This window comes from Jaculus jaculus, chromosome 2 (assembly GCF_020740685.1).
Source record: "Jaculus jaculus isolate mJacJac1 chromosome 2, mJacJac1.mat.Y.cur, whole genome shotgun sequence".
Taxonomy (NCBI): domain Eukaryota; kingdom Metazoa; phylum Chordata; class Mammalia; order Rodentia; family Dipodidae; genus Jaculus; species Jaculus jaculus.
The window spans coordinates 28,820,244-28,846,004 of NC_059103.1; the positions used below are offsets into that span (position 1 = coordinate 28,820,244).

At 39.8% G+C, this 25,761-nt stretch overlaps 1 protein-coding gene across 14 annotated transcripts in view; it reads left to right on the top strand.

Annotated features, from left to right (window-relative positions):
* Ptprm (protein tyrosine phosphatase receptor type M) overlaps positions 1-25,761 on the top strand; it is an 849,143-nt gene that overhangs the window by 772,491 nt on the left and 50,891 nt on the right. For all 14 annotated transcript variants that reach the window (XM_045144750.1, XM_045144751.1, XM_045144752.1 and 11 more), the window contains one exon: positions 1,683-1,780. In XM_045144750.1, the coding sequence (XP_045000685.1) occupies positions 1,683-1,780 (98 nt within the window). The remainder of the gene's footprint in view (positions 1-1,682; positions 1,781-25,761) is intronic.

Genomic DNA, 25,761 nt, shown 5'->3' on the forward strand with positions numbered 1-25,761 from the left:
CACAATGAACATAACTGTGCAAGCTGGAAATGTAGTGACTGATTGAATCTGATGTTTACTTGTCCCCTCTGTAACCTTAAAGTCACTGAAATCTTCTGCCTCCACATCAAGAGAAAGGCACGCACATGTAAGGGGAATGGGATGAGATGGCTGGTATAGTTTGTGGGAGGTGTTGTGTGTGGTCCTGTCCCCCCAAAGGGATTAGTATGTAGATATCAGGAAACTGAGTCAGCTTTCACAAGAGGGTAAAAGTGTGCTTTCAGAAGCAGCAATGAAGGAATGACAGGAAGTGTCCAAGGAACAGAAGGAAAGAGGCCTGGACAGAGAAGAACAGAGAGAAGAGTTATAGCAGAACCAATTGTTAATTGGTCAAGAGGAATGGGAAATAACTGAGTGTGTGACTACAGCTCAACACCTAGTCCTAAGAACAGGAATGACTGCCAATAAATATTATTAAATACACCTTGTTTTCCTCCTATTGTTTGTTGTTTGTAAAATACCTGAATTTATTCTAAGAATCCTCAAAATATCCCTCAGATGTTACTGTTGTACCCAAAGAAGAAAATATAGCTTATAGTGCCAGAGTAACTTGCCTCAAATACCAAAGTCAGAGAGAGACAAAGAGAGGGGAGAGAAGAGGAGCAAACTTCAAATTCAAATAGTTGAGTTTCAAATCCAATTAATCTATTAATCTCAAGATACTGTACTACAAGAGGGTTCAGGTTTTGAGTGTACCAAGCATTTGTATGATTTTCCATATATTACGTGACTCTACAAGCCTTTGAAGTTGCATTTCTCTCATGTTCTTACATTTCTACTTGCCTCCTAAAGAGTTATACTATTAGACTTATACCCTCAAGTATGGATGGTCATGAAGAAATGTTTGGATATTTCTTTTTAAGTTTGGATTAAAGGAATTTTTTTAATTCCAGCTTTCTGCACTACATAGAATCGGTAGCACTGGCATTTTGTAACATGTGCCCATTCCCCTCCCCTATACACACACACACTGGCTTTTCCTTGCCATAACACAGGAAGAAGTCTGAATGCTCATATCCCAGGAGCAAAGGAAGTAAATGCCTGGCCCAGAATTTTGCCAGTAATCTTTAAAATGTTAGTGAGAAGAAGTACAACTGCTTAGAGCTCTTAACTTCTCTCTCACTTTAGAAAGTCGGGTGGGAAAAAAGAGGATTAATTTGACATATGGCTCCAAATAAGAAACATATTAGAAACAAGAAAAGGCCATTTTTCCTATAGAGGCTCATTTCATTCTATATACCACTTTCCTGGGATATCTGCCAATTGTTAGCAGAAAGAGTAATGGTATCCATTTTTTTTTAAATTTCACTCTTGAGTATTATGGAGATAAATAGCAAGGTGATGAAGAAATAACTTTCTTTCACGGTAGTAGTTTAAGAGGGTTAAAAATAAAAGAATAAAAACTTAAGTGCAGATAGCATTTGCCAACATGAGAAAATTCAACCATGAATGAAAGATTGGATATTTCTATAGGTACAGTTTAAGAAAGAGTACATTTCTGCATCTACATTACAGAGTTATGTCCATCTATAAAAAGGAGGTGTCTTATTGTGGATATTAATAGATCAATTTGAAAGCCCTAGATATTCTCTACTTGCACACTTAACAATAAGAAATGATGCCTCTGTTGTATTTTGCTGCAGGGCCCATGCAGGAAACCATCTATGACTTCTGGAGGATGGTGTGGCATGAAAACACTGCAAGCATAATCATGGTTACCAACCTTGTGGAAGTCGGAAGGGTAAGATGGCCAACCACAGCAAATGTCATTTTGTTCCTTGCTTAGTAGGTACGGGAGAGTAAAGCATGAGCCACACTTTTGAAGTATTATGTATACTCCAGAAAACATTAACTACTTCAGCTTCTCATATTGCTTGCTGCACTTGCTTATAAATTTTCAGTAAACATAGCCTGAATTGCTTTCATTTGTTGCGATAGCAACAGACAGGAAAAGCACTCAAGATTTAAAAAGCCATTGTTATGGGGCTATATTGAACATACAAAAATACTTCTAAGCATGAATGACTGTGGTTAGGTGTCAAAACTCCATAGGTGCTACATTAGACATGACTGTATTCCCTCAGTCAGGAGAATTTGCTTGAAAACCCCAGTGCAGTACTGGAATGTGTCTCTACATTATAAACCCAGCATGCTCTCATGCTTGGATTTTTACTTTACCGGGCCTCAGTCTCCTAACCTATACCTAGGGAACCATAACATACCTGTAGGTCTTGAATTACTTTCTCTGTAGTGACTGTTTATGTGTTCTGTTTTGTTAAGATTCCCAGAATGCATCAGGAGGCACAAGCCAGGAAAGTGACAAATAGTACAGTTCTTTTATAATAAGATGGTCAGTAACTGGGAGATACTGAAAACTCTAGGGAAGAGGGCAGACTAAACTGAAAACCCTCTTAGAAATATATTGAAAGTCTAACTAAACACACATATTTAAGATGTTCACATATATCACATAGGCATGTAAATAGACTAATTTAAAATGTGTAGCTTAGCACTCAAGGAAGTAAAGAAAACTAGCACAGACTATAAGTATGCTGGGGACTGGTGGTTAGAAAGCGTAGACATTGCAGCCATGCCCCGGAGCTCCATGTTGGTGAGAGGTGATAGCTTCAGTAAGCATTATCTTTAATCTTCGTTCTCAAAGCCCATGGGAGATAACATCAGGGCTGTGCCAAACACCAAAACCTACAAAGAATAGACAGTCAGATAAAATGCAAACTCAGGGAGGGGAGAGAAGAGCAAGTATTCTGGCTCAACTTCACCTCTGCTAACTCATGGGTCAAAGTAAAACACCTAAAGTGAACAGCACATAGAACTACAGGCAGTCAGTCATCTATATCTGTGGGCTCCTTATCCACAAATTCAACTTATGGTTATAAATTAAGAATGCCATGGAGAAAAATTGCTTCTATATTGAACATTATAGATTTTTTTCCTTGTTATTCCCTAAAAATTGTGGGATAAGAACTATTTACATAGGACTTACATTGCATTAGGTATCAAAAGCCATCCAGACACATCCAAAGCACATGGTAAGATGTACATAGCTTCTATGAAAGTTCATATAAGGAAGTGAAATGTAGTTTTCTGTATCCACAGGAAAGCCTAGACCAAAACCCCATGGATATTGAGGGAGGAATATACTAAATTTGTAGGTTGCAAATAAAATGGTACCTAAATAATATTAAATGTTCCTATTAAAAAAAATAAAGTTCAAACATCTAACTCAATAGATAGAAGAACAGAGTAAAACCATAGAAAGGAAAAAGAGCAAACAATCATTAAATAAAAAGCAAAGAAATAGTAATAAAGATCAACAAAATGCAAACTTGGTTTTATTCTAAAAGAGCTAATGAAATAGATAAACCTCTGGTAATATTCCAGTAATAAAATAATATAATACATATAATCAAAGTTATAAATAGGAGAGCATTTCATGATAATAGAATATTTGGAATAACAGTAAATTAAGGATTTTTCTAGAAAATTATGTGCTCTTATGGTAATTCCAAAAGAATCTGAAATTATGACAAGATAATTACTTAAAAACTGAATTATGGCTAAACATTTACCCATGGAGGGCTGGAGAGATGGCTTAGTGGTTAAGGCATTTGTCTGCAAAACCAAAGGACCAAGGTTCAATTTCCCAGGACCCACATAAGCCATATGCACAAGGGGGCACATGCATGCGGAGTTTGTTTGCAGTGGCTGGAGGCTTTGCCACACCTATAGTCTCTCTCTCTCTCTCTCTCTCTCTCTCTCTCTCTCTCTCTCTTTATCTCTCTTTCTCTCTCCCCCTCCTTTCCTACCTATTTCTCACTCTCAAATAAATAAATAAAAATAAAATATTGTGAAAAAATTTACCCATGGGAATTCACCAAACCCAGCTGTATTTGTACAAAATGTTCAAATTTATAGATCATTCAAATTTTGTAACTGTTATGAAAATTTCATAAGCTGTATAAATTTATAAATTATAAAATACATTTAAATTATAAGTGTTGTAAAATTATATAAGGAAATAGAAAAGGAAAAATTGATCCTTCTTTATCTTATTTTTTGAGGTTAGGGCAACCTTGAAATCAATCCTAGACAAAAGTGGATAGGAGAAGAGAAAATTATAGGTGTCACAAATTGACAAGAAGAAATAAATGGACTGCTATGTCAAAACAGAGAGCTCAGATGTTGACTACAGGCCTAAATGGAAAGATATATAATTAGTGGGTAGAGCATGAGCTTTTCAATCAGGCCAGCTGGATACATTTATTTACCAGTGTGGACCAAAGGAGGTTCTAGCCCTCATGGAACGTGCTCAAATGAGCACCGAATAAAAACTTACATATAACAAATAAAACTTTAAAACTTGTAGAAAAAAATAACAGGAGAAAATATTTTAAGAGTTTTGTCCTTTTTGTTAAAAAAAAAAGGAATTTTCAAAAAAAAAGCTCAATACATTCAAAAAATATGAAAAAAAAATTGAAAATATTAACATAGAAAGTTTTCTGTACAACAAAAATTACCCAAAATGACAAAACAAGGGAAGATACCATGGGACCATTATGTAAACCATAAAAACTTTCAAATCAATATTTTCTCTATGCAAAGTATGAAATCCAATTCTTTTAAATTTATCTCTGCTGGGAACCTGTGGGAACACAGGTGAATTGGCTCAGAACCTGATTTAGCAGGTGCTTGCCACATGGGCAGGCAGCCTAGAGGAGGCCTCTCTTCCCACTTCTAGAAACTGGGGAGTGATAGTGCCTGTGCTTTTACCAGCTCAGGCTGCCATAGCAGAATATCGCAGGCTAGAGACCTAAATCACCGCCATTCATTTTCCTAGAGATCTGGACTCTCCAAGTGCAAATGAAGGTCAACAGGATTCAGTATCTGGCAAGGGCTCTTCCTCACTATTGTGTCCCTGCCTTCTCTCTGTATAGCAGAGAGATGGATCTCTCCATAGTATGTCTTATAAACAATACTAATTTTTGTGATCAGAGTCCCACCCTTTGGACCTCATTTAACCTTAATTACTTCCTTATTTTCAGATACAGCCATACTTGGCATTAAGGCTTCATTTGGGGATACACAAATATTCCATCCACAACCACCTACTTCATGGAGTTCTTATAAAGATTAAATGAATTTTTCCATGTCAGGTATAGAAGTTTCTAACCATTATGCAAATTCTAGATATATGGATTATCAATTTAAACTTTATGTTTCCACCAGCATTTCTTGTCCTATAAAAGCAATAATGAATATTGGGTATAAATTCACATAGTACATGCTCCTTTGAGGGAAGAGACAGCAATGCTTCTTGCCTTTGGTCTTCTTCCTGCCTCAGAAATACTGTGTCACAGAGCAATTGGCATATGACATGTTAACTATACCATAGCCACAGTGTGTATATTCTTGGCCATTGGGTACTATGTTCTTTTTGTTAAGCTAAACTCACCCAAACTCACCAATTTCACAAGTACTTGCTGCCTGCCTGTATCAGACAGGGAGGAGGGCATATGTGTACAGGCAGCTCTCCCTGGTTTCATGTGCTTTCTAAGTAATTGCATTCCCCAAAAGTAATTGAATGTCTCAAATTTTAAATATTCTCATCAGTACTCACTCAAGAATCCTAATGTCAATTATCTTAAAAAGTCAATAATTATTAAAGTAATAACAACTATTAGGTTTTTAAAAATAAAGGCACACTTTTTGCTTAGGTTAGAAAACCAAAGAATGCCCTATCATCTCAGTAGTTTAAGAGTGTAAGTTCATTTCATGTAATTAACCTGTTTAACTTTAAGAGGAAGTGGGACAGCATGGTCTTTGAAAGACTGTAAGAACATTGTGCTGCAAAATTATCATAGTAAAAAGTAGAAAAAATAAAGCATTCTAAACTCACTGTCTCCTGGACATGTCACATTTTGTAAGGAGCAAGGCTTCAGCTTTGAAAATTAAAAATTAAAAAGGCCTTGCTGTGGTAGTCACTATTCTTTTCATCAGGTACATGGACCTACCCCATAAGGGGTAATCACTATATTTTTATGATAGTGACTCCTTCTTTAACAGATCACCATAGAAACTCTAACCAACAGGATATAGCTAGAGAGATGGTCACTGGGTTTCTGATTTACTTATAAATCTATGTCCATAGTCTTAACTTTTAGAGTCTTAAATTTTAGTCTACAATTTTAGGTCTCGCAGATTTATCTTTTGTACAGTCCTTACCAGGTTGGTAGGGATATGTGTAAGCTCTGAAGAGGCCTACCTCATGGCCTTCAGCCCCTTGGATAAGGCTGTCTTCAATTAGTAGTGACATTAATGGCATCTGTCCTTGGATTGTCTGGAAAGATTTTGGAGTTTTGACAAGAGGTCATATTCCCTGGAGGACAAGACCCTGACCTTATGTTGAGCTGTTTCCTATTGTTAATCCCTGTACATTTGCTTAGAGACAATTTCTCCATTTTCCATGCATAAAAAACAACCACAAACCATCCACAAAAGCAAAATGACATGGTTTTTAAGGGCAACTGCTACCTCCTTCACATGTGTACCTCATGTGGTGCAGCCTTCATGAATTAGGCATGAGCTAGACCAATGCGTGCCTGTTTACCCATACTTGCTCAGATTCATTAAGTGAGAGCCAGGGCCCTGCTTCCTCTCTTTCCTGCCCTGAAGCAGTCTACATTAGGCAGCTTTAATTGCCTATGTTAGAGCCACTGGGAGGCTGTCTCTGACGCAGCACCTGGTGCAGAAAGCAAAGATGCTGGCACTCTCTTCCAGCAGGGTCCCCAGTACGTCTGCCAGGACCTGTCATTATCTGAGATTTCCTTGTCACCACTGTGCATCCCTTTCAGCCCATGTGTTCTGGGAAGGGACCCTTGTCAGTTTTCCTGGCACCTGCCGACAGCTGCACACCTGGCATTTAAATGGCACTGGAATGTGCTGTGATTGTTTTCCCTCTTTAATGAACCCACCTGAGGGACATTTAGCGTTTTTATCCAGTTGCATCCCCACTTACACTGTTCGTGTGGAGATGCAAAAACTCTGTGATGGAGTTGAACTAATCCATCTGCCAGAAGTCTCATAACCAAATTTACAGGACTCCCAAAGGAGATTTTTGTACCGGTAATTTAAGCTAATGATTTCTAAACATATTTAGTCAGTTTTGTGAAGACCTCATTAGAATGTGACTGTTTATTAAAAATCCAAATGAGGCCTCACAGTCATTTAGGAAAATTATTGTTGAGTCACTGAATAGTCCTGGTAACAGATGATAAAGTGTTTAAAATGTAAGAGAGGTAGGGAGCACACATGTTCCCCTCTGTCATAATTGAGACTGGAAGGAGCCACCACCATGGATGCTTTCAAATTGTATCAACTCAAAAAAGCTGACCTAAAATACCTTTCGTAGTATTTCTAGTACTGTTTCCGTTATTGCCCTCTGAAACCTTGTGTGCTGAGAGGCAGAGTATACGTCTGTGATTGAGCCTTTATAAGGAGTGAAATCTTTTTCCTCTGAGCCTACAGAGCAAAGGCAGGTATGATTGCACTTAAATAAATATAACCAAAAGGTAACCCCCAACCTTGAGATGATTCTTTCTACTAGGAATATCAGTTCTCCTAGTGACAAAAGGAGCAAGAGAATGCACTGAGACCCTGGAGGAAACTGAGGAAAGAACTATTTTAGGAAAGGATGGGGTCTCAGGGGAAGAAGGTAACCCTTAGCAAAAGCCAGGTGTCCCTTCTGGGGAGAGGATGAGGAAGGGAGAGATCTAATCAAAACTGAATTTGATGGCAGCAAGGGGCAAATGATTGGAATTTTATGACAGCCAAAGTCAATTAGAAATGGAGAGGGTGGTATTTATTTGGCATACTATCTGAGAGGGTTTCATCATGGCAGGCAAGGCATGGTGACAGGAGAGGCTCTCGGGTACAAGAGTGTGAGGCTGATTACTCACATCTGGACAGATAAGAAAGCAGACATGGAGACTGAACAGAAAGTGGATCATAACTATACATGTGATGGCCTGCCCCCAGCATCCCAATTCCTCCACCTAGTTCTCATCTCCTAAAGGTTCCAGATCCTCCCCACACAAGGCCAGTATCTAGGAGCCAAGCATTCAAAAACATGAACCTTTGTGGAACATTTTATCTCCAAACTACAACAGTTGGGGTTATGGCTGTGAATCTGAGTGTGAGCTAAGAGTGAACCAACAAATTCTCATCTCCCAGTTTTTGCTTCCCATTCTTGACATGAATGGAAATGAACTAAATGAACTCTAAAACCCTATGGTTTTCTAAAGAATTGTGGATTTTGGGTTGTTTACATTCTGGTTATGAGAATCCATGCAAATAGCAAATGTACCTGTTTATATCCAAATGACCCCATAGCATTTATTATGTCTGTTAGTACCAGCAACAGGGGGAGTATAGAAGTTGGATTTTTTATTAGTTATGTACATAGTGTGTATATAGCCATATTGCTACCCTCGTTAGCCTCCTCCCTGTCCTCCATCCTCTGCAGGGACCCTCCTTGTTGGGGAATGTGGGTCATGCATTATGGGGTTAGCCATCAGTTATGGGCAAGAGGCAATGTCTGTGAGCATAATGTCCCAACATGTGGCTCTAACAGTCTTTCTGCCCTCTCTTCCACAAGTTTCCCTGAGCCATGTTGGGTTCGTTTTAGGTTGAGGTCTTGGGAGCCTTTGTGTCTCTGGATCTCTGGTTTGATAGGAGTTGAGTGTTCTCTGTGTCTATCTCCTTCACCCTTGTGCTGGTGCCAAGTTTACCAAGAAAGCAGCACTCTTTCTCATTTCCCCAGTAACCCTTGTTTTCAGCTGGGTCCCTGATGAAATGTGATGGGTTGATTCTCTCTTTAGGATCTACATCCATCTGAAAAAGAGAAGCAAATTCTCCACAGAGAGTGAAGTCAGTACCAAATAAATGGAATAACCATTATTATTTTAGAGATAATTTAGTAGGTAGAGGCAGGTCCTCTTGTAGCCTGTGATTAGTGGGAAGTTGATAATGGAGAGTTGGCTTATTATGGGGATATGGTTCTGACTTTTTCCCAGCTCCAGCTATGGGTTCCAATCCACTGAGCAGATCAGTTAGCCAAATCAAAAGCAGTTGGTTACCCACTATGGCTATGTGCCACTATTGCACTTGTGTGAGCATCACATTAGGTATTTTGCTACTGAGTAGCTTAGACCATGTGTTGCTTGGTCATTTTCCCAAGTCATTCAGTGAACACCTTCTGGCACTAGTCAAGCTAACTCTCTGGGGACTGACTCTCTTCCAGATTCCAGCCAGCTCTCTCCATATTCCATACCAGCAGCATATGATATCTTCAGCAGTAGGGTCTTACCACTAACCTTTGGTGGGTCATCAAGTGCTCTGACAGAAGTCTGTCTTCTTTTGGGAAACCTTATAAGGTCTCTCTGATCAAAAGCTCATTGTGGATGTTAACCACATGCTGGTACTAGGAGTTACAGGCCAGCACCAAAGAAAAGAAGGAAGAAAAAGATAGATAATATAAAAAAGATAGAAAGGGAGAGAGGGGAAAAAAAAAAACAAGAGAAGAGAGAGAGTAAGAAACAGGAGAAACAGGAGAAGATTAAGGTTAATCTTCATCATACCCTCTCCAGGGCCCTGTGATTCAGGTATTCCCTCTAAGGACCTGATGAAGGTTCAACCATTTAGTCTGTCTTTTAGGATGTAGAATTTTATGGTGCCATTGCCATTTGGGTCCAGTTTTGCATCCCCCTCCCACCCTTATCCTCCCCTCCCGCCTCTCCCTATTGTCCAGTCCTCAAGATGCTTATTAGGTAGGTCAGCATCTCAGGCAGATTCAGGTTAGGAGCCACAGATGAGTGAAACCATGCAATAATTATTTTTCTATGAATGGGTGATTTCACTAAGAATGATCTGTTCCAGGTTCGATCATTTTTCTTCAAATTTCATTGTGTCATTTTCCCTTACTGCTGTGTAGAATTCCATTGTGCAGATATATCACCTCTTGGTTATCTGATCATCAAATTATGGACATCTGAGTTGATTCTAGCTCTTAGCTATTATGAATTGAGCAGCTATAAACATGGTTGAGCAAATCTCTCTGAACTGAAGTATGGAGCTCTTAGGGTAAATGCCCAGTAAGGGAATAACTGAGTCTGTTGATGACTTTGTACCATCTTCCCACAAACAGTGAATTGAGGATTCCTATGTCTCTACATCCTTGCCAGCATTTGTCTTCATTTGATTTTTTAATGTTTGCTATCCTTACTGGGGTAAAGTAGAATCTCATAGTTGTTTTAATTTGTATTTCCTTGCTGATTAGGGATGATGAACATTTTCTTAGGTGTATGCTTGCCATTTGTATTTCTTCCTCTGAGAACTCCCTGTCCAGTTCTCTGTCCCATTTTGTGAGTGGGTTGTTTGACTTTTTATTGTTTAGGTTTTTGAGTTCTTTGTAGATTCTAGAAATTAGGCCTCTGTCAGTTGTATAACCAGAAAAAAAAGTTTTCTCCCATTCTGTAGGTAATCTATTGGCTCTGCTTATTGTATGTTTGTCTAAGAAGAGACTTTTCAGCTTCATGAAATCCCAATGGTTGAGTGATTGTTTAAGATCCTGAGCTACTGGGGTTTTGTTCATGAAGTCTTTTCATATTCCTGTATCATGGAATGTTCCTCCTGTTTTTTCTTCCAGTAGTAGCCTAGTTTCCAGTCTTATATTGAGGTCTTTGATCCATTTGGACTTGATTTTTGTGCATAGCAAGATGTATGGATTGTGTTTCATTTTCCTGCATATGGTTATTCAGTTGTCCAACACCATTAGTTAAAGATGCTGTCTTTTTTCCAGCCTACATTATTAGGGCCTTTGTCAAATATCAAGTAACTATACTTACTTGACCCAAAGTCTGGGTCCTCAATTCCGTTCCATTGGTCTATAATCCTGCTTTTTATGCCAATACCATGCTGTTTTCATTACTATGGCTTTGTAATATAGCTTTAGATCTGGTATGATGATACCTCAAGAGGTGCTTCTTTTGCTGAGGATATGCTTAGATATCTGAGATCTTCTGCCTTTCCATATGAATTTTGAGATCATTTTTTCTATCCCTATGAAGAAAAATGTTGGGATTTTTATTGGTATTGCATTAAATCTATATATTGCCTTTGGTAAGATTGCCAATTTCACAGTGCTAATTCTGCCATCCAGGAGCATGGTAGGACTTTCCATTTTTCTCAAGTCCTACTCTATTTCATTCTTGAGTGTTTTCATTGTATAGGTCTTTCACATCCTTGTTTGTTATTACAAGGTATTTTTGTTGTTGTTGCTATTGAAAAGGGGAATGACATGGGGAGGAGTAAACCATCTTTATTTTTCTCACTTGTATATACAAATTAATGTGAGGCCTGGAATGACATTATGGTATGATTATGAACCAGCAAGATAAGTTCTGTCTATGACCAATATCTATTTTAATTTATGTGAACTATAAAAGATGTTCAGCCTTTAATTTATAGATCTACTTTTGAGAATAGTCTAATGTGACAAGAGCAAACTCTGATATTAAGAGAATATGTTCCTTCCATGGGTTCTCTGGATTGATTGTAACCAGCCCCTTGTTTACCAGCCAACACAGTACATCCATTCACCCTCCAAGCACATTTCCTTTCTGAGGATCAACAGTGCCATATCTGCTCCAGTGGTGCAGTAGGAAAGGGGTCCTGGAGGAACTTGGCTCCTTTAGAAAACTCTTGTGACCATTTGAAAGGATTCCCACTTACATCCCATGGAGGACTTTGCATGAGGAAGGTCTTCTTCTTGTATACGTAAATAGTTATCTTACCCAAAATGTGTTAAGTCCTTAGAGAGTCATCACTTCATGTCCAGTCAGTCCAATTAAGGTAGAAAATCTACTTCCTGGAAATTATGATGAAAAGGAAAATGCAGAATCTGATAACAGTTGCAACAATTGCAGAACAAATTTATGTAACTAGGAAACTCTTCGTGGTCTACTAAATTAGGTAGTGACTTTGAAAGATATGAACCAAGAAGAAAATACATACTCTCAGACCAAATAAAGCAAGGAGAAAACCACAATTCATTCTTGAATCCGACCAAAGCCTTATTTTCTTAACCTTACATACTACTACATTTTGTGTCCCAAAACCATGGGGTTTCCTTTACAATATTTGAAATGTTAATCATAATCTTTACTAACTTTATTCTGATAATTCTTGCAAATAAGTATACACATAAATGTATTTGCACATGCAATACATATAGGTTAATAGCTACTGTGTCCATCACAGTTGCCTACAGAGGTAACTAGACTAGATCTGTCTCATAACTTTCATATTCTTAGGATGTATTAAAAGGTTCTTCCAGAATATGTATACTGCATGTGTATATAACACAGCACGCACACACACACACACACACACATCCTTTCCGGATACACTCTTTAGCTTCAGAAGTATTCTTTACTTTGTTGGGACCAGTAACTGCTGTCTATTCTAAGTGCAGGCCATCATCTCTCTCTCTTCTTAAAGTCTGAATGGCTTGTCATAGTGCATTAATGTACTTCCTGTGGAGAATCAGAATCAGTCTCCTACCTTTTTTTCAGACCTCCTATGTCTCTGCTGTTGACAGTGTTAGAAGCTGAAACCCCTTGGAGTCTTTGTCTGTCTCTCCTGCTGAGTTTTCTCTCTGGAATGCATGGAGATAGATACCATCCAGGTAAAATGACATTTCAGACCACATATATGACAGCGGCCCCATAGGATTAAATAACAACTAAAATGGAGCTGAAAAATTCCTATAGCTTTGATCCTTTTGATGTTGAGACTTTTTTAAGTAAACAGATATTTATTATTGTTATACATTTGCTTGTAGCCCTCACAGGTTTGTGGCGTAGGAGCAGAATACTAGCTATCTAGCCTAGGTGGGTAGCAGTCTATACCATCTAGGTGCATCTAAGTACTCTCTGTGATATTCACACAATTACCTGGCATATTTCTAAAGATGTACCCTCCTGATTAAACACCATGGCTCTACATGGTGACCTCTAAACCTACTTCAGGCTAGAAATAGAAGAAAGGAGACTTGAAAACATTTACAATCCAATGATAGTGGTATTATAGGTAGCTGCTTAGCAAGTATAATGGCCTGTTGCCTTCCCCTGCCAGCCACCAGTATCCATGAACAAAAAAGCCAGGTTATTTCCCCTGTAAATCCCAAATGCCAGACTGTTTACAGAGGCAGGGAAGAAAAATTACGAAGGAAGTCCTGAGTGAGTATTAAACAGCATACGTCATGCAGGGGAGATGTCTGTTGCAGCTGCCTGATCTCATTTACATTAGAATAGCCTTGCATTTAGAATCATACATAACACATGTTATGGCTTCATTATAGATATGAGTGAGGGTCATTGTAGCTAAACTTCAAAGGACAGAAATGCACCCACAATTATTCATCTTGTATTAAGTTCTTGTAAATTTAACCTCATCCATTATGTCCCTTTTTTAAAATAAAAAAAGTTATTTTTCTCAAATATCATTGAATTTCAAATCAGGCTTTAGAGATGATCCCTGATGTGTTATAATTCTTTTGACTCTTTTATACCAGCCATCCCTCATATCACCACAGAAGCAGGGTGTTGCAGGATCAAAACAAATTTGCAGGTCTGAATAACAAGTCTTTCAGAGGACATTCTGTAGGGCAGGCTCGCTAGAAAACTGCAGGCTGAGTGCCCATCCACTACGTAGCAATCTCTCTCCAGGTCATACCAGGTCTATGCCTGGACCCCTGCCTTACAGCCACCGCTGTCAGGCCCTGGCGTTGCCTCTGGCAGACACTGCTTCAGTATTTCCATCACTGTCCACCCCTAGGAGATTCTCCTTTCCTGCTGAGTCCAGCTTCTTTATTTGCCACTTGATTGTCCTAGATGGTTCTTCTGTTGCTAACTCTGCAATTTTCATCTTTTTCTACCAGAATCTTAGAGACATGGGTAGATAGTCACCTGCCTTTGTAACTACAAAGTCCCTGAGAGGGTAGGGTAGGGGGCCTGCATTTGGAGCAGACACATATACCAAGAACAAATGCATCATAGCCTGAGCACTTTTTCCTTCCCAGCCCTAGGTCACACTCCTGACTGCTCATGCTGGGCACAGCCATAACAGTTGCTTCTTGTTACATTACTGTATATAACATGAGAAGGTCTCAAAGCTGCAGAAAAGCCCTCTATTCTACTCACAAGAGCACATGAAAGTCAGTACACACACACACACACACACACATACACATTTCCTATTCTTGAACAATTTGCTGACAAGCTGTAAATAATATTTTTGCTCTAGTGCAGCACCCTCCCCCCAGCCTTTGCTTTCCACCTCTACTCATTTAATCCTCTGAACCACTGCTTTGCCTTTCCCTGAAGGCTTAGGGTTTCTGGCCAAGTAAATACACAAGTAAGCCAGGGCCTCCCATGAGGATAGAACCAGAGAGGCAGAATAATCAGTGAGCAGTTTGATAGCCTTTCTACAACAAAAGGACAAAACAACAGTATTCTCGAGTTTCCCTAATTAAAGAAATAAATAAGACCAGATGGAATTCAGTAGGCTGCAGATAACCAAAATTCACTGCCTCAGAACTTTTTCTCTGGCCATATCTGTTACATGTATAAGGTCAGAAATGGACAAGAGCTTATAGGTTAAGCTAGTGCCTCCTTTCTCTGAGACCATTTTTCTAGCAGTGGAAATGTGGAGCAGCTCTGAGCATGCCTTTGCTATGAAATCCACTTAACTCCTTTCTACCTGACAAGAAGTCACTTCCTGGATTACAGACTTTTAAACCTCAGGATCAAGGAATGTGCACTGGGGTGACATTATTCAAGTATGGTGGGATGCTGTTGGATTATAGAAGTAGTTGCATTAGCCAGTCATGTATAGGAAACAGAAACAAGTCAGCTAGTGGGATTTCAATGGATTACTTGTAAGGACTTATGGTTAAAAAAAAAAAAAATACAGAACAGCCAGGACACTGTTGCACAGTGGGGCATTCCACCTGCGAGAGGAAATATGAAGAGTCAGGTGATTCAGGTTGCTGGATTTATATCTGTGAGCTGTAGACTTCCCAATTGTCACACGATCACACAGCTAATAAATGGGACCTGGCTTTGACCTCACAGTGCAGCTCTAGGGAATGTGCCAGTGACCATTAAGCTTGCCTCTCATTCTGTTTTGAGTTCAGTTTGTTGTTTGTACATGTCCCTTCATGACTTTCATCGTATCTCATTTCTCTGTATCCCTAGCAATACCTGAATAAGATGTCACTTGTTTTGTCCAAATGACAAGCAAGACAACCTGGAGGGCATAACCCTTTGCTCAGACATAGGTTTTTGCAACATTTCAGCCACTGTGTCAAAGCCACTGTGTGAAAGCCTCAAAGTTTCTTAGTCTGCTTGTCAATCAATTTCAAGTTAGGTATTTGTAAAATAAGGATGATAACATGAACCCCAAAAAATTATCATCATGGGGTATGTCATTAGATCATTTAGGCACTGGGAATATTTCACCACCCACAGTGATCTAGTATCCCCTGGTAAACAGAAGCAAATGGTCTTATCACCTGTACAGGGTCATCTATCTAAGCTATGACCTGATAAAGGTGAAAACTGACCGTGAGTAAAAGAGGGATTTCTTCTCATTACTTTTATCCCATCTGAGGGGAATTGCCTCTTGAATGTCCATTAAAGCTGGTATTTGTATTCTAAGATTATTGTTGCTCAAGAAAGTTCTAATACACTCATTTCAAGAAGCATCAGAACAGGTTACATGCTCCTTTTATTGCACTTGATAATGGGTGATTGCTCTCCCTGGGCAGGAGGACTTGAATTTGGGAAATAGCTAAAAATCAAATCAACTCCTCTTGAATATGGTGAGAATCAGATAGTCTGAATGAGTATGTGTTTTGAAAGTCTAGTTGTAGCTAGAATATGCTGCTTTCTGGTTACGTTTTCAACTCTTTTAAAAAATATTTTCTGATTTTTATTTATTTATTTGAGAGAGAAATGAGGCACAGGAAGAGAGAGAAAGAATGGGCACACCAGGGCCTCCAACCACTGCAAACGAACTCCAGATGCATGTGCTACCTTGTGCATCTGGCTTACATGGGTCCTGGGGAATTGAACTGAGGTCCTTTGGCTTTGTAGGCAAGTGCCTTAACCACTAAGTCATCTCTCCAGCCCTAGGTTTTCAACTTAATGATGTGTATGGAAGAAAGGAACAAGAAAGAATTCTCAATAAGTAATAGATCCAGTTGAAAAACAAGAAAGAAAACAAGAATGCTTGTGTGTTGGAATGTGGAAGCTTTATAGATAAAGAGATAGAATAAAGGATAAAAGAGGTGTTTCCTTATTCTATGAAACGGTTTTCCCAAATTAAGCTATCTAAGGCTGGGGGAATTATTCAGTGGTTAAAGTCACTTGCTTGCAAAGCATGACAGTCCAGGTTCACTTACCCAGTACTCACATAAAGCCAGCTGCACAACATGGCATAGAAGTCTGGAGTTCTTTGCAGTGGCAAGAAGCTATAACATACCCATTTTCTCTCTCTTGCTTGCTCTCTCTGTCTGTCCCTTCTTTTCTTTCTCCTTCTCTCCAATAAGTAATTTTCTTTTTCAATTGATACAATCTAGTCCCCTAGGAATACCTGGTTTATCATCCATTTCAAGTCTTCAAGAATTTTGCCCAGAGGAACAAACATGAAGTAGGTCTGGAAGGGAGAAAGTAGCAAATCTATAAGCCAGGTCCGTACATGTGAACAAGGTATATGGAAACTTTCTTAGGTCCTTATATGTGAACAAAGGATATGGAAGCTTTCTTAGGTCCTTACATGTGAACAAGGTATATGGAAGCTTTCTTAGACAAGATAGTCAAATGAGATTTATATGTAAATACATAACATTCTTGAACTTGGAAGGTGTAGGCAGGAGGATCATGAATTCAAGGTCAACCTGGGCTACAAAGCAAATTCCAAGCCCACCTAAGCTATACTACAAGACCCTGCCTCCAAAAAAGGAAAGAAAGACAAAGGAGGGGAGAAAGAAGAGGGAGAGAAAAGAGGAGAAGAGGGAGCCAGTGGGGAGAGAAAGGAGGTAAGGGAAGATCTTATAATAAGCATGAGAAAACTGAGGTTCACTGAGTATACATAGTTTGTTGCAGATAATAATATAGTTTGAACTTTAAGTGTCCATGTACCATGGCTTAATAACTAATCTATGGTAGAATCTTCAACAGATAGGGCCTAGTGGAAAGAAGTTGGGGAACTGGGAGCATGCTCTTGAAGAGGTTATGCTAACAGCTGAGAATTGAGCCCCTTCCTCTACTAGATGCTCTGGCCTCCACAGAGTCAAACAACCATGGACTGAAACCTCTAAAACCTAAGACTGTGAGCCACAATAAACCTTGCCGCCTTATAATGCCTGCTTATCTCAGTTGTCTGTTAGAGTGACAGAAAGCTAACTGAAGTTACGAACAAGCATAAGTGAATGTGTGCCATCTTACTTTGTCACACTGAGATCAAAAGCAGGCTGTACACTCAGGATCTTTAAATGAATGAAAGTGTTTGTTCATGTAAGTTATCTATAAATTGCTTTTTTAGAATATAATAAATCTGTTCTTTACAAACAAAGATGGTAGTTGCTCTTGGGCTCTGTGTGCTTAAGTGTTTCATAGCAGTGTTTTGCTCTGCCCAGTCTCTCCCTATCAAAACTGTGCTCAGCAGGCCAAACACAGCTATTAATAGAAATATAGTGACTCTCTCATTGGATGTCTGTTTCTAAAAAAAGAAAAAGTCTGTTGAAAACTCTTAACAAATCGTGACTTATAACTGTCTTTTTCTCTCCCATTCTACCCCTTTAAAATTGTGTTTATCAGACCACACTATGCTGTCCCAGCTTAAGAGCGAACCAATTTCTTAATCCTTTTAATCGTGGACTTCTTTACAAAGAGTCCATGTACTAGGCACTGTACTTGTAAAGAAACCTTCAATTCTGGCCTGAAATCCTTAAAGGCATCTGCAGAAATTAGCAGCTTGCGATCAGGGATAGATATTAATGATAGCTTCTGAGTGTGCAGTCCTCTTGGTCCACCCTCCACCCACATCTCTTCCGCCCTCACAAAGAGAAGCCACTGAAAGCCATCGCAGACTTTCTGGTAGATATCTACTCTTGAAGCCAGACCTGTTAGTATGACCAAAGAAGGCAGCACACCTCTTGAGGCTCACCCACCCACACAGCCCTGCCACAGGAATCTTTGGCTTCCACCTTTCCCCAACCCTCAAGAATTCATTACCTGGAACAAGCCACTGGGAATCCCTGGGCCTTCCTTCTCAAAAGGAATTAGGATAGGGCTAGACAGATAGCTCAGTCGTTAAAGGCATTTACTTGCAAAGCCCGATGACCAGAGTTCAATTTCAGTACCCATGTAAAGCCGGAGGCACCAAGTGACACATGTGTCTGGAGATTGTTTGCAGTAGCAAGAGGCCCTGGCATGCCATTCATATATACTCTTTCTCTTCCTCTCCTCTTCTATTCTCTCTTTCCTTGCAAGTAAATAAATAAAAAATTTTTTAAAATAGAAGGAATATGGATAGAGACCAGCTCTGGCCCTTGCAGAAACCTCACTTGTGGTCACACAGCTATAAGAATATTACATTCCAAAGAATAATGCTTATTGCAGTTAGGTTCACAATGTTGGCAGAAATCACACAAGAGTAGCTTATGGGAGGGCTGGAGAGATGGCTTAGCGGTTAAGCACTTGCCTGTGAAGCCTAAGGACCCCGGTTCGAGGCTCGGTTCCCCAGGTCCCAAGTTAGCCAGATGCACAAGGGGGCGCACATGTCTGGAATTCGTTTGCAGAGGCTGGAGGCCCTGGCGTGCCCATTCTCTCTCTCTCCCTCTATCTGTCTTTCTCTCTGTGTCTGTCTCTCTCAAATAAATAAATAAATAAATTTTAAAAAAAAAGAGTAGCTTATGGGAAAAACGGGTTTATTTTGTCTTACAACTTGAGGGGAAGCTCCATGATGGCAGGGGAAAACAATAGCATGAACAGAGGGTGGACATCACCCCTTGGCCAACATAAGATGAACCATAGCAACAGGAGACTATGCCAAACACTGTCAAGGAGACACTGGCTATAATACCCATAAGCCCATCCCCAACAATACACCGCCTCCAGGAGGCTTTAATTTCCAATTGCCACCCGCTAGGGAACCTGGCATCCAGAACACCTAAGTTTATGGGGGACACCTGAATCAAACCACCACAATGCTCAAAGCTGGAAAGGAAAGGCCATATGGATGGAAGCTGAAATGACATTGATATAACTTAAATATTGCCAGTGTGACTCCAGCTTTGAATCTTCTACCCTAAAACACAGTTTCCTAATTTACATTTGAAGTTCATCAAACCATATGGTGAGAGACTAGATATGCCAACCTCTTTCCTAAGTTATCTTATCTTCCTGGAGACAAGTTTGTAGAAAAAAGGAATGATAACAACTTGGGCACGTCCTTTTGTTGACCTTCCACCATAAGCTATAGAATTGCCAATACTATGCTTTTTCCCTCCTTTTCCAAAAAGTCTTGCTTTGTCTCTCCCAAGTATCTGAACTCCTTTTGTCACCTAGGATTATCACTTGTGGTGGTTTGATTCAGGTGTCCCCCATAAACTTAGGAGTTCTGAATGCTAGGTTCCCAGCTGATGGAGATTTGGGAATTCATGCCTCACAGAGGGAGTGCATTGTTGGGGGCGGGCTTATGGGTGTTATAGCTGGTTTCCCCATGCCAGTGTTTGGCACACTCTTCTGTTGTTATTGTCCACCTTATGTGGGCCATGGGGTTATGTCCACCCTCTGCTCATGCCATTGTTTTCCCCTGACATTGTGGAGCTTCCCCTGGAGCCTGTAAGCAAAATAAATCTCTTTTTCCCAGAAGCTGGTCTTGGTTGGGTGATTTCTACCAGCAATGTAAACCGGACTGCAACATCACTTAATAATTAACATTTTTTTTAACTTACTTTCATGTATGCATGTGTTTGTATGTATATGAGCATACCAGGGTCTCTTGCCACTGCAAACATTGAACCCCAGCTGGAGGCTTTGCAAGGAAGTGCCTTTCATCACTAAGCTGTCTCCCCAGCCTCCAAGAACTCACACTTTTTGAGCTCTAACAATCAATCTGGCTATTGGCTGGATGTTTTGGTTGCATCAATCAATATCAAAGCAATGATTGTCAAACTCACCTGCATTTGGACTCATGCTGGGGAACTGTGGTAGATTGTGGGTGCTTCAGTCCAACCCCAGAAATTATGGTTAAATTATCCTGAAATGTGGCCTGTGCTTTGGACTTTACTTAGATACCTTCTCTCAAATGGTTTGTAATGTGTAACAAATCTGAGAACTAGTGACTTCATCTTAGGACACACTCAGATAGGGAAATATCATCATCCCCTCTTACAGATGGAGCAGCTGGGATTGAGCAAGCAAGTTCGGATGCCTTCCCCCAGATCACATTAGCCAGGTCCTACAGTCTGGTCATGTCTGAATCCTTGCTGGTCAGTCTGGGTGCATGTCCAGAGCAACATCTGAGAGCTTATTTGAAATACAAATTCCTCCAACCCACTGAGAATCATTCCCCCAAGGGACTCTCATGTGTGCTGGAGTTAAGAACTGTTTTGTAGCCATGTCAAGATGTACTGAAGATCAAGATGAGATGCTCCCAATCTGTAGAGCTACAAGCAGACAGAAGGGCTCAAAAGTGTTTGTTTGACTAATGGTCTGATGAAACCCACATTGGGCACTAAGATAATTAGAGGATACTGAAAGAGACCTTACTTTCTGAGCTGGAGATTGCCTTACAGAATCAAGATGTGTGGGAGTCAGAAACTCTACTAGATGCTGGATATCCCACCCAACATACTGGGCCTGAAGGGATCAGAAAGAGGAGCATCCAGGTCTGGGAAGCAGCAAGTGGCTCAAAAGCAGTGGTTTGGGCGTCTATGTGTAGATTTAGGAAAGGAAGTGGCTGCAAGCCCAAGACCCGACAGAGATACAAAGTCATCTTCCAGAATGAAACATGCATTTCCACGTTCATTAAGCAAAATAATGACTTGAACAAGTCCAAGCACTGTAAAAGATACTAATAGGAATTCAGTTTAGAAGCATTTTTAGTAAGCTGAAAACAGATGTGGCAAACCATTTCAGGATATTCTGGGAGATGAGATGGATTCTAATGGGATGCCCCTCCCCCTCTTCTAGGCCCGCCCCACTAGGTGCTGGTGAACAGGAAGTGTCCAGCCCTGGATATGTTCTGGAAAGTAGTACCCCATGCTTCTGTCCGCTCAATTATTTCTCCATCCAGGCATCCAAGTGGCACTTGGCCAGCACCTGGCAAAATGTTTCAGAGCAGACCTGGTGTTAGGGTTCAAGTGTTTTATTTGGAAAAAGAGCCTCACCTGTCTTCCCCAGTGCAGATGCAGTGGAATCCCTGGTTTCGGAGCTGTTCTTTATTGGTCCCGACCCAGATGGTCCCTGATAATGCCAGTCTGAGTTAGTGTGTATGGCTACCCTCATCTTCATCCCTGCGGGACCTTGGAAAACTGGGTGGTAAGATTGGGTTGGGTTTCAGATGCAAGTTGTAGTTAGAAGTGCCTCTCTTGGTTATAGCTGTTCCAGAAGAGAAACTCAGATCTCAGTCCATCTTGGAAGCTTTTAGCCTCCTGACCCCAAAAAATTGAAGGCCCCATGTTCCTATTTATTGAAAACCCAAGTGCATAGGGGTTAAAAAGTCCAAAATAGAAAACCAGACAACCTTATAAAATGCCCTACATCCACTGTATCCTACAGTTAGTGAGTTCACTTGTAAGATAAACCTACATAAGGCGATTATATTAGGTGCAATATCACCACTAGAGCCTAAGTTTCAGGTGCAAATGTTTATTTTGTTCCATTATAATTTCTACAGACATTGATAATTTTTTGGTTGTATGTGCATTCCATTGAGTTATTTATTTTAAAAGTAAACATATATACTGTATTTGTAAGTTATAGTCACTATCTTCGGCTTGCATGATCAAATTCACAGAAAGAAGCAAGTCCCCCAATATAGAGGAGAATTCAGTCTTTATATGTTTCTCTTAATTCCCATTATGAAAGTCTAGGGCTAGACATTCTAGGAATGAAATTATGGTTGCCCTCAAATTATATATTTCCATATATACACCATCTGAACAGACTGACTTTACATCTTTGGAAAGAGAAATTACCAGTTTCTCTGACTTGGATATCCCCAGATATCCATGATATGAACTTCTGAGGTATTATTGATTTTCCCTCTAATAAAGTAAGCCAGGTGTGGTGATCCCAGTACTTGGGAGGCAGACATAGGAGGATTGCCATGAGTTTGAGACCACCCTGAGATTACATAGTGAATTCCAGGTCAACCTGGGCTAGAGTTAGACCATACCTCAGAAAACCAAAAATAAAAAATAAAAATAAAGTAACAGATAACATTCCTAGGTGAGTGCTGGGGAGAAAGACCTCCAAAGAAGATTCAAAACTCAAAGAGGGCAAGCCCATTATCACCCTGAGTCCCACTTTTCTATAATTTCACACATGTCTTACTTACATCTTGTCAACTATGATTAATGAAACTTAAGTTGAACTGCCAGGATGTTTCATAAGAAAACAGCTAGAGTAGTGATGTTAGTGTTCCCTAGGGTTTGGCATTCTGGGAAAGGTCTTTTCAACCTATATTCTTTGGTAAATTTTCCCAGTCTTGGATTTTCCTTCCTACATTGACCCTATCACTTTCTCCATAAAATAAATCTATGTGTATTCCCACTGCATATTCAGAAGTGCAAGAAATGACCAGGGCTACAGAGACTGTGGGAATAAACAAAAAAACATCTTTTTCCTACTGGTCAATAATAAGCATGTGCCGAGTATTATAACATGGGTGTTATCCTTGCTTCTTAGCCTGTTCACTTTATCAGATAATTAAAGAGAGTTTATATCTATGTATAAAAGCCTTGAGAGTGGTTAATGCAGTTGCCTGCAAAGCCTAAGAACTCATGTTTAAATTTCCAGGTCCCATGTAGCCAGACACACAGCAACACAGGCATGCAATGTTGCACATGTGGACAAGGGGGCACTCGCATCTAGAGTTCATTTGCAGAGGCTGAAGGCCCTGGCACATCCATTCTCTCTCTTTCTCTTTCTCTCTCTCTCAAAATTAAAAATAATAATAATGGGAGAAATCAACTGTATGGGTTAAGAAATTCTAAACAAAAGGAATCTTGTATAAGAGTTTGGATCATGTGAGAAAGCTGATGTCCTTGAACATAAAACATAAACAAATAGAAAGGAGAATTCAAGCATAAGCTGGAAATAGAAGATCCTTGATGACACAAGTCATTCCCCTTGGAAAAGAGTTTTCTGGAATTTGTTTGTATAAAGTGTCCATACTGCAAGACTCATTGGCCCAATCTGAGATTGTGACAGAGGAAATAAACGGATGGAAACTACATCTGGGAGGGGTTTCAGAGACACTGTTCGGCTTAGAAACACTTACAGACTTGGGTTTGGGTGAAGAAATAAGGCAAATGCTGTGACTAGGTGACAGAGGAATTCAGTGACATTAGCATAGAAATCAGCAAGAGTGTTGGATGTAGAAGAAAGAATGTCCTTTTAGATATTTCAGCTCTGAGGATCTCTAAAGAGTTAGGCCTACAAGACAAGTAAGCAAAGAACACATGGTGGAACAGAACCAGCACTGTGAATAAAAATCTGTCTATGAAGTGGCATATTAAATGTGAGTGCTGTTCTCATTGCATGCCCAGAACCACCCTCCCCCCAAAAGAGATGGCACCAGACACTACTAAAGAGATTCAAAACTCATCAAAGCAGAAAAGCACATGCTAAAGAGAGTGTAACACTAAAGGAGACTTATAATCAGGGAACCTTGAGGAAGAGAGGACAAAAAAAACTTGTAAGAGCCACAGAGTGAAAGGTGTACTCTGCGGTATCACCTCCCTAGCCCCCAGAGTCTGACTGGTGTGTTAATGATCTCACCATGAGTACAGGTAACCCTGCTGAGGAGGACCCTCAGTGGGATGGAGGCAGGGTAGAGGGAATATAACACTAATAACCTGATGGGAATATGACCAATATGCAATATGTTCCTATAGTAAAGTTCTCAATAAAAAAAAAAGAATTCATTGGCTGGACAGATGGCTTATCGGTTAAGCCCTTTCCTGTGAAGCCTAAGGTCCCCAGTTCAAGGCTCGATTCCCCAGGACCCACATTAGTCAGATGCACAAGGGGGCACACGCATCTGGAGTTCATTTGCAGTGGCTGGAGGCCCTGGTGCACCCATTCTCTCTTTCTTTCTATCTACCTCTTTCTCTCTCTGACACTTTCAAATAAATAAATATAAATAAACAAAATTTTTTAAAAATAAAAATTTTAAAAAAGAATTCAGCTTATGCTGAAGATTAATAATAATAATAAAATCCGCCCATGGAGGAGCAATGGCAGGAGAGAGTAAAATCCCCAAGAATTCAGGAGAGGCCAGAATAATCAAGGGTAGAACCCAAGAAGAGTGAGGTCCTAAAATAGCCTCTGTTCTCGGTCTTCCCTTATCACAAGACTTTGCTAATGTCTTAAAATGGCATACAATGATGACAACCAAAATCTAGGAGGGGCCACATCTAATAAATCTCTCCTACCCACCAGAAGAAAAAATAAAACCTCAAGTCAAAAGCTCAGGTGATAAGGAAGGACTGTATCCAATTGTTGTCCAGTTTTATTTATTGAATTTATTTATTAGGATGAATCTACTATGGAAATCAGTATAGATATTCCTCAGAAAGCTTAAAATAGAAATAGCACATTACTCATGTATATATGGCTGTAGGGTATATAACTGAGGAACTCTTAACCCCAGAGAGATACCTGCACATCCATGTTTATTGCACTGTTCATTAGATGCCCTTTAGTAGATGAATGGATAAGAATATGTGGTACATATATGCAGTGGAATTTTATAAAGCCATAAAAGATGAAATCGTGATAAATGCAAAAAAAATGGATATAGCTAGAAATTGTTATGTCAAATAAAATAAACCAGATTCAGAAAGACAAATACTACATACATGTACAGAACCTAGATTTATTTTTTTTTATGAGAAAGAGAAAGAAAGAGGAAATTGGTACAACAGGGCCACCAGCCACTGCAGTTGAACTCCAGACGCATGTGCCACTTTGTGTGCATGCATCACCTTCTGCACCTGCCTTACATGGATTTTGGGTAGTCAAACCTGGGCCTTTAGGCCTTAGGTCCTTAGGTGGGCAAGCACCTTAACTGCAAAGCCATCTCTCCATCCCAGAACCTATATTTAAAACTAATATATGTGTATATAATTATATATGTGTAGGTCATAAAGCTAGGAAGGAGATCATGAAAAGAGAGGAAAAAATCTTAAGAGAAGTGGGTAATGGAATACATGTGTGGTAGTTTGAATGTGATAGTTGGAATATATGACCCTATAGATTCAGGTTTGAAACGGAGTTTGCAACTCAAGCCCCTAGGAGGCAGATCCCTGCCACAGGCAATGTGTCACTGGGGCTGTCATGGGGG